Source organism: Spodoptera frugiperda, chromosome 12 (genome assembly GCF_023101765.2).
Source record: "Spodoptera frugiperda isolate SF20-4 chromosome 12, AGI-APGP_CSIRO_Sfru_2.0, whole genome shotgun sequence".
In the NCBI taxonomy this organism is placed as follows: domain Eukaryota; kingdom Metazoa; phylum Arthropoda; class Insecta; order Lepidoptera; family Noctuidae; genus Spodoptera; species Spodoptera frugiperda.
Genome location: NC_064223.1, coordinates 1,093,924 through 1,103,994, shown reverse-complemented (window position 1 = coordinate 1,103,994; position 10,071 = coordinate 1,093,924). Strand labels below are relative to the sequence as shown.

At 42.4% G+C, this 10,071-nt stretch overlaps 1 protein-coding gene across 2 annotated transcripts; it reads right to left on the bottom strand.

Annotated features, from left to right (window-relative positions):
• Positions 1-500: 500 nt before the first annotated feature.
• Positions 501-10,029, bottom strand: LOC118263118 (nonsense-mediated mRNA decay factor SMG7). 2 transcript variants are annotated; one of them, XM_035574911.2, is made up of 18 exons: positions 9,861-10,029; positions 9,445-9,544; positions 9,185-9,310; positions 8,815-8,933; positions 8,144-8,317; positions 7,599-7,784; positions 7,147-7,290; positions 6,934-7,027; positions 6,438-6,624; positions 6,078-6,218; positions 5,617-5,773; positions 5,071-5,199; positions 4,457-4,659; positions 3,948-4,042; positions 3,628-3,759; positions 2,224-3,498; positions 1,986-2,090; positions 501-1,878 (listed from the first exon to the last, which is right to left on the bottom strand). In XM_035574911.2, exons 1-18 carry the CDS (start codon positions 9,890-9,892, stop codon positions 1,801-1,803), a joined length of 3,477 nt encoding a protein of 1,158 aa, XP_035430804.2. In that variant the 5' UTR covers positions 9,893-10,029; the 3' UTR covers positions 501-1,800. The 2 variants fall into 2 exon arrangements, with proteins under 2 accessions (XP_035430804.2, XP_035430805.2); XM_035574912.2 differs by having other exon boundaries at positions 3,628-3,741.
• Positions 10,030-10,071: the final 42 nt, after the last annotated feature.

Sequence of the window (10,071 nt, the reverse complement as noted above, 5' to 3'; positions counted from 1 at the left end):
ACCACTAAAACAAGGCTTGCTGCCTTGGATATCAGACTCTTATGGACTAAAATCCACATCGTTCCTACCCCTCCTACGAGCCGGGGCCTCAGTAAGTAAAACTGCTTTAACACTTATTTGTTTCGTAACAAAAATAAATAATTTTCGTTGCAAAGTACCAGGACTAGAACTTTATAACATCATAAGAAATTAATTAAAATGCGAGTAAAAATATTCGTAATATATAGAGTAAAAAATTTAAATGTGCTACTCGCGTTTTTCTATGATGCCCTGACTCAGGAGAATCAGGACTCAGAATGGATATGACGTATTTATGTTGCAACTGGTACTAAGTTACTGGTTACTGGTTTAAGTGGAACTGATGTTTGATTATTTTAGTAACTTCATTTCGTACATAAATATTGGTTGAGCGGGTCTCATAGGATTTTTATGAATGAAGATTTTAGGCACAGGTTGGAAAATATTAAAATACGAGGACACCAGTATAATGAAACAAGAACTGTAATAACAAAAATATCTTTATTACAAAATATTGTTTCACAAAGGTTACTTTAATTTACTTTCACTTAAAATCACAACAAAATCATGCTTAAAATAAAGCCATTGTAAATGTCCAACTGCACATAAATAAAGAAGTAAAACCACAACAAAACAATAAATAATAATTACACCTACAATTTTGAAGAATATCTTACTAAAATAAGAAACTTAATAATAAAAAATAGATCCGTTTCCAAATGTCGTCAAGAAAAATGTAAAGCAATATATAATCTGTGCAGTTCGACATTTACGAAGGGGACCAACAATATCTGTATCCGTTCACACGACGCGAAATACGACAGATAATATACAAAAATATGCAAGTGTACAAGAATAAGAACAATTTTTACGACGCCCGACATTGGCGACTAACGTAGTATTTTCATGCAAGAACGTAATTATGATTTGTTGTGTGACTAGGCCTATTGAAAATTATCAGTAGACTCGTAAGTTTCACAGAAGTATAACTCTGAGCAAATATATTAGTATAGTAGTTGCGGTCACAGCCAATAAATATTTATAAAGTATGCTCAGACTTATGCTTGTAGCGTGAAACTTGACGTAAGTCATTCTGCGTCTTAATACTTATATATTTCATTTTATGTATAGTCAGTATGCGATTTATTGGCGATTTGGCAAGTTTAGGAAGCGGGACACTTACGACTATAGATTAGTTATCGTTCCCAAATTTCAGCTCAAAATGCCAACAAATATGCAGGTTTAATAAAATTCATTCATTTTGTTCTAACAACAAGGTAATAAGTTCTTCCTATGCACGATAACCATGAATAATGCTAATAAAATATATGTATACAGTTGAGCCAACAGTTTCCCATGAACCGGCCACAATCGGCGCTTGGACAAAAATACTAATCAGTTCTCCATGTCGCCGTCAACTTTATACATTTGTTTACATTTATACAATTTTATACAACAGCACATTATTATTATCATCAAGGAGAATTTTTATAAATAACGACTACGCATTGGAAGCGCAACATCGATTCCAAATATGTTCGCTGCACGACACGAAGTAATCGGAACCAGTCAGTTGTTGCACAGTTCGAAACGTTAACTGACAGTTATGTAACGGGCCGAAATATTGAGATATATTTTTGTTAAGTGAGCGAGAGGTAATTTAGTCTCTCGCTCTTGTCTTTTACCTTGAAGCATACTACAGAGAAGTGAGCAAGTGTCGATGGTATGACGGGGCTGTAGTATGTGCGGCAGTGTAGTAGTGGTCGCGCGGCGCCGCGCCCGTCACTGCGGCGCCTTCAGCTGCTTCTGCTGCTCCAGCAGGCGCTCCAGGGGGGACGGCCCGGGGCCCGACCACAGGGACTACACACACAAACATACACCTATACTTCTTGTATTACCTATCACGGTGGGATTGTGACTATTAACCAACGCGAAATAGGACAGAGGATTACAATAAAATATATTACCGGTGGTTGCGCGTGCGCAGGCGACCCCCACGCGCTGGTGTCTGGCGCCCCACTGAACAGAGAGTACGTACTGCCTGGCGCCGCACCGCTGGCGCCCTCGCCGCTCTGTACACACAAACACACGGTTAGTATAACTTCTGCTAAACATCATCACAGTATTTAGCAGTGAATGTGGGAGTTTTATTATCAAGTTGTAACAAGATGTACTACAACATAAGAAAACACGTTGGTAACTCACCCCTATCTGATCCATGTTCTTAACATTCCCGATGTCGTTGTTGAGTGGTTCATTGAAGTTGATGTTCCTCTGCTGCATGTCGAGCGCGTTGCCCCCGAAGTTGAGCGCGTTCATATCCATCAGCTCCTTGTTCCCCTGGTAGGCCAGCGGCTTCTCCATCTTCATCTGCAGCGGCTGGTAGCCGAGCTTGTTGGAGAACTGGGGGTACAGTGAGGAGTCGTACCCCACCGCCGGCGCGTACGAGAAGCTGTTCAGTGACGAGTTGAAGTTGGGTGACGTCACCAGCGTCTGCAGCGTCTGCAGCTGCGGCTGGCCGATAGCCGACTGCATGTACCCTGGCTGGCTGAACCCTTCTTGTTTGCTCTGCGGAATGTTATTCGGCATCTGGTTGTAAGATAGATTCTGGTAGGGATTCGGCAAGTTGGTGTTGAGGTGTGGCGACGAATAGAAGTTGGGCTGCATCTGTTGCTGGAAGTTGGCGTTAAAGTTGTTGGGCTGCTCGGGCTTCCACCACACGGGTGCCTGGTACCCGTCGGCCTGCGGGGGCTGCGGGGGCTGCGTCCAGGTGCGTGGCTGCTGGCCGTTGAACAAGGAGTTCTGCTTGAAGTTGTCGTCGCGGAACTTGTTGTCGTTGAACTGGTTCTCCTGCGCGTTGTGCCAGTACCGGTACTGGTTGGCGAAGCGAGGAGGCAGGTCGTTCAGGAAGTTCTTCTTGTCGCCAGACATCTGGTAGTTGTGGTTGAACTTCTGTCCGTCCTGGAACAGCTCCGCGCGCGAGTTCTGTTTCTGTAGTGCTGCGGTTCTGACGTCGATCTCCTTGGGGTTGACGACGGGCAGTCGTATGCCCTGGTTGTTGACACCGGGCGCCGGGTAGCTCGGGTTGTAGCTGAGGCCCGTGTTCTGTATGCCGTAGTTCTTCTGGAAGTTCATCCTGGGTGCGTCGGGGTACGTGCTCTGCGGGTTCCAGTTGGGCGAGGGTGCGTGTTCCTGTCGCTTTTGCTGGTAGCTCTGCGAGCTCTGACTGGACGGGCTTGGCTTGATGTCTTTCTTCTCTTCTTTCTCTGTCTTTTTGGCTGGCTCTGGTTCTGTGTTGAGTACGAGGTGTGGATAGCCGGCAGACTTGTCCTTGAGTGAGAGGATGCCGCCAGTCTTCCTGCCGAGCGGTAAGTTGGCGAGCGACTTGATGGCCTTTGGTTGTATCACTTTGGGTTTGTCGTCTTTAGACTCTGTGTCTGGAATGGAGTCTGGTGTCGGCGGGGGCGTCACGAATTTCACCTGAAGAAGATACCATACATGAAATCACAAACCTTTTCAAAATCAATATTGAACTTTATTACTGAAGCAAATCACAACTTATTCGTATTCATTATTGTCAGCATAAGAAAATATGTTATATAAACCAACCTGTTTATTGGTCTCCTCCTGTTTCCGCATGATGGCTGCCATGGCGATGTTGACCCTCGGTTTGCGCGCCTCCTTCTTGTCTTCCGACTTACTGTCCTCCGACACATCGGCCTCCTGCAACCAGCATGTCGACTGTTACAATGTGGAATGGGTAACGTAGATATTATATTCTATGTGTAAGTAATGTTGTTGTGGTACAGTATGCAACCTATCTTTCTACTTCTCTTAATGAACAATAAGTGTTCAGTTCAGTTAATTGGAAAAACGTCAGTTATATTTATCAACCGTTAGGCTAGTATCATATAAATGCGTGTACTTACAATGAGTTGGTCGTCCTGTGTGGCGAGCGCTCGTTCCTCCCTGGCGCGCTCCAGCGACCCCTGCGGCTTCAGGATACCCACGCGCTTCTCACGGACTGGAAACAACATACAATGTTTTTCATAACTATTTTTATATTTACCTACTTCACCAGAAATTTTAGTAGTGTATACGACACATTTCATATCGACGCTACGTCACATTATTCGCTAAATTAGTCTAACCGAAACTTAACCAAAAGTGATAAAAAGGGACAAGGGACCTAAAAATGTTATTAAAAAATTTGGTGTCAATAACTGGCCAACTGTTTGGGTGACTCAAGACCTTATTTACTACCACTAGAATACAACTAACACTTAACTTCTAAACTGTCACGTTACAAGAAACAAACATGAAAACATCAAAATTAATCTTATTTAAGCATTCAAAGATGTTTCAACTTCCAAGACGACAAAAGTGAAAAGTATAGTAAGAATAAAGAAGTATCTCCTGGTTTCCAGTTCAGACTCACCTTTCTCCCGGAAATCAGCCTCGGATATGACGATGGGCGGCGGTGGTTGCGTGGGCTCGTCGTCGCTCTCGTCCTCGGGCTCCGGGGCGGAGTCCCTGTTGGACGTCGCAGCCCCCGCCGCCACTCGTAGCGCTGCTAGGGCTTCAGTCAACTGCTCGCCACCCACCGATGACGCCGTGAACGTTATCTTACCGTCTTCCTCACTGTAAATAGAAATACATTGTAAATGTAAACGTGTTAGTCTAATTATTTGGTATGTAGGCAAGAAAATAAAGAGTGTTGCATTAGACACATTAGACATTGCGTATGTGTTAAATGGATTGCTTTTTAACCACTTGAATGTCGGTATATAAGACACCATAGCAAATACATTCTAGGTTCCGGCACATCACGGGTTAACAAACCATTGGTCGACTCTGTAGCTATCCAGTGTAAATGAATCAATCTTTATTTTGTTACCATACAGGTATACAACCATATTCCTGTCTAACTGCTGACTGTAAAATATGAAAATACTACAAACATCGTTCGACTGTAATCATCGCCATCATCATCGGATGGTCAAAGGAAAATAAACTGTATAATTAATAGAAATAAAGTGGTAAATAGCTCACGTGTATGAGAGATGTTCGGGATGTTGGTCGGCGAGTTTCTTCCCGAGCTGCAGCAGTCTGTGGGCTCGCACGCGCGGCTCCAGCTCCGGGGACCCCGACAGGCACGTCACTGATACCTCGCCCGCCGGACTGGGGGGGGGGAAACGGGATATATTCAACATCAAACTGACTGATAAAGTTTTCTTATAATAACAACTAATGTGGTCCTGTCAAGATATAAAGTAAAATACAAAATGTTTAAAAAATAATTCTGTTATTCTGCTTTCAATAATAAGAGTGTAGCTGTCGAAATATGAATGTCTAATGTTTTGATACTAGGTAATTCTCTATTGGACAAAGATCCCATGTAGATATCCCATCGCTTATGTAGATAAGCACCATTGGACAAATAGATCTCTTCAAGAGATTCTCTTGCTACATCAGTTCTATTAGCTGGATACAAAATGGTAGCTAGCAATGCGACGCTTAGCAATGAGAGCTTCATTGTGGTGTTTACAGGGTGCTTTATACTTCATCACAAAGAAAAAACAAATAACAAACACTCACTCGGCACTATCATCTTCAGCCTCTTCATCTAAATCCGGCACTCGTCCTCCGTACGTGTCCCAGGCGGCGTGGTTTGGAAACCGGAGCCCTTTCAGCGCATTCTCCAGTGGCAGGAACCCTGCTAACTCTTCGTCTTCTGGTAAAGGTACACTGTCATCTAGGAAACAAAAAGTATTCTTCATTTATTTGAAAATTTTTTCAAGGTAGGATTGTCCTTACAAAAATGATTTAATTAAATGCCCATGTCACTATTGATATGATAAGGTTCTGATGAAAAATAAATAAAATCATTGCCAAAATCTTCACAGTCAGTCAGTAATCACCATTGTGAAATTAGGGAAAGGCAGCAATATCATAAAGTCCTTTTGGGATAGAGTATTTGAGGAATAGGGATGGGGGCTTTATTATATTATTGTCTATTATTATATTATTGCCTATAGGTATAAAGTTGGCATACTCACAGGTATCAGTGAGTAGCGCGGCGGTGGGTTGCAGTGCGTTGAGCGTATGTGCGAGGGCGGGCCACAGCGCGGGCAGGCCGGCCCACGACGCGCCGCGGACCAGCGCAGGCTGGCTCTCGCACCACGACAGCCATACCTTCACTGCAATCAACCATTTATATATTTTTACGTCCTAAAGTGTAGTTTAGATAAAATGGTCAATGATCCGGGCACTAAAGCTCTGAGGTTTTAGTGCCCGAGCTATCCGGATGCAGAAGATCAGAACTTCAGCGGTTTATAATACCGATGTAAAATATAAACAAGACAAGTCAACAAGTGGAGAATTCCAACTTTTTTACATAAAGGCCAGACTCGACTCACACGCGGGTAATGCAGCAGCGGGCGGCGCGGGCGCGGTGTAGGCGGGCAGTAGATGCGCCAGCACGGTGGCGGCGGCCAGTCTCGCGGCCAGCGCGGCGCCGCGCGCCTCGCCCGCGGCCAGCGCCGCGCTGTCCGCGCCCAGCCCGTCCGAGCTCGACACTACCAACCAGATCATCACGCACGCCATCTGTCGGGGAAACGACATTGTTACAGTAAAATGGGGTGAATAGGGATCAAGAGGTGAATAGGGACAGAAGAGGGTGAATAGACTCTATGAAGAATTTCCCTATTCACCCCTCTTCTGTCTCTATTCACCTCTCGATCCCTATTCACCCCATTTTATGGTACTGAAAGTGTATTCATTTTTAAAATGTTCCACGTGATTTGAGTTGACAGGTATATCTTTTTCTAATAATCGATGATATTCTTATTCTTTATATTAATATTAAATATCAATATATCAATACTATTCTCACCTACCAGTGGCAATACTAACCTTAATGAGAGTCATGGACTCGAAGCTGTCGGTGGCGATGAGTGCAGTCAGTGAAGAGTTGAGGGACTCCACCAGTGCGGCTGCCGTGTCCAGTCTGCAAAGACCAACCAATGACTATAACATTTTCAACAAAATTGGTACATACCAATTTTAACACATTGTTTGTAAAGGAGTTTATGTGAAATATGTCAAAGTTAAAGTATATTCACTTACTCTTCGACAGTGTGTATGTAGTGTATGGCTCTGATGAGTTCGCTGACGTATGAGTGCGCGTCGAGTCGGCCGGGGACCGGGGCCTGCGCCTGCGCAGCGCCGTCTGTTACGCCCGGGATCATTGGTAGATCCTTGGGGTCACTGCTGTTGAATGTAATAAGGAAGTTAGTATTCATGTTACTTATTTATTCTTTAATTGAATTTAAATATAAAAGTTACGTTATAGTTAATTATCAATTTAATTTTTAATTTATCATGTACCTAAGTTGAGAGACTTTTTTTCACAATTACTATCAATAATGTATTTGAGTAACATAGGGATTACTCTAATTGAGTGGAGTGATGATATTAGCATAAGTGTGGGTTTGCGAAATGTTCTAAGAATCTTCAGATTCAGCTTAGTGGCGTGCTAGCTTATGTCCAGCAAAAACAAAATAGAGAGTGTAAGTTACCCGGGCAGCGCGGCGGCGGCGCGCAGCGTGCGGGCGAGGTTGGTGGGCGCGGGCGGGAAGGGCGCGCGCACGAGCAGCGAGCGCACGTGCCAGTACAGCGCGCCCAGCCGCCGCCCGCGCCGCCACGCCACCAGCGCCAGCTGGTTGTACGGCTGCCCCGAGTGGGCCGACACCACCAGCGCGTGTCTACAACAACATTACTTCAGTTAATGCATTTTAAATTAAAAAGAAAATTCTAAATGTAATTCATGAGACAGGTGAATCAGTGGTTATTGACTTCTGTTTGACTCAGTTTGACGATTTAGATAAGTTACTTTAGGGCCTATGCACACCACTTTTTAAACGCGCCGTCGACGCGCGTTTGTATCGATACAGACGCGCGGCACCGGCGCTTTATTACAAACCTTCACAAATTCCAACAAAAACGCGGTGTGCATAGGCCCTTACGTGTTACCTTACCAATACTTTTGATCTATCTATTTATCTATGAACCAATAAACCTCACTTCTTTATTAAATAAAACAATTAAAGTTCAAGTACCATACCTATAGAAAGTGTGAGCGACGCGCAACTGCTGCCTGTACCGCGCGAGGTCCCCGAGGTGCACGAGGCAGTGTTGGCAGATGTACCGCGCGGACGCCGGCGGCGGCAGGCGGGCGCCCACCGCCGTCTCGCCGGCGCCCCAGCCTTCCACCAGCCCTAGCAGCGACGCACGACGTCTGACAGAAATAAAGATAGAAATATAATCAAATACATGTTTTGTTAACACATTTGTTGTAGCCAAAGACCATGAAAAATAGTGTTTTCTTATACCAGAAATCAAAACATTTGTTATCAAACAATTACACAAAATTGGAGTGATAGCACCCCTATCACAAGCCAGTAGTCAGTGAAGACTTTGATTTTATTTGAATAAAGTAATCTTTTTATTTGAATTAGATACTCTTTTAATTTTATTCATTGTTTGTATGCATCTAATTATGTTAGATGTCTCTAACATAAAATAATAGAAAAATCTGTTAAAAAAGGAAATACGTTTTTTTGTGAAGAATTTAGACTAATAGACAATTTTTGATTTTCATTATCTTTTTGGTAATATAAGTCTTTGACTGCCAATTGAAAACCGTTGAAGGCAAATCCTCCTCTAACATCGATCATTGGTGACCCCTGTGGCATTCGAAGTGTTAATCAAAGTATTAACTTTAATATAGTTTACCTAAATGGCAAGTCCAGTTTGAAGGTAGTGCAGATCTGATGTAGCAGACAGAGGTAGAATCCCGCAGCAGCCTGTAGCACCCATGACAGCATAGCCTGACCCTCGCTGCGAAGGGGATTCTAAAACAACATGTTATATTAAAATACTACTAATTAGTCAGTGAATTAGTTAACAATGTTGTTTCATGCATAAATATGCAATTAGAAAATTATTACCAACTTTCTAAAGAGGATAATGGTTTTCTATTACAATAAAAAAATATATAGGCATTGTTTATGCTCATGTTCACCATCAGACATATTGTCACGAAATAAATGCCAAAAACTAATATGCTTATATTAATAAGGTAACAAGCAAAGAGTATACATACCTTTCTATCTTTTGAAATAGCCTGGAGGGCCTCAATCTGTTGTTTGAAGCCCACATTCCACAAGTCCTGTTCCACTTTCTTATACAATGCATAGTCTAGATCCAAAACTAATACTTTTTGATACACCTGGAAATATTTATTAACTTATGTAATTAGTGGATAATTGGAAAATAGAACCACATAAAGACAATATAATGTACTATGGAACAGTTTAAGGACTCATTAAGGTTGTTTTTAACAGTATTGTAAAAGTTTTTAACCTTTTGCAGCTGTTGTTGTGTGGCCCAAAGACCTCTTTCTTGTAGCATAGAAATTCCACTCTTGAATTTTGATATTTTCAGTTTCAGCTCATCTGCCTCCCTGTGACGAAAAATATATATCATGAACGTGGTAATGTAGTGTTTACAATGACTATTTACATTGTTGATTGCATCTAGAAAACTGTATGTGTCATTCAATGACGAACATTCACTTGACAGGGACAGGGTCAATCTTTTACCTCGATACTTATAAACAATATGAAAATCTTGCAACAGACTGCATGGCTGTCTTTACTTGTATTGTTGTCGTGTCCAACAAAATATAATCATTACTGACCATTGACCTCACTCGACAAAATTACAGAATTTCGAAATTAATTAAAAACTAGGTTACTACATAAAGATTTCTCACTTACCTCAACATCTGCATAGCGGCGTTTAGAACCATTCTGATAGAGGCTTAGAGCCTCAGTAATTGTCATAGCATTAGGAAATTATCCAAATTAAAATTGCGGATTAGTGAAATGAAAAATTCTAAAAACAATCGAGATCCATGCACTGTCAAATTGTCAATGTGACAGCAGTTCTTTAACATGATGTTGCCACTTTATTAATAGCTATATAATT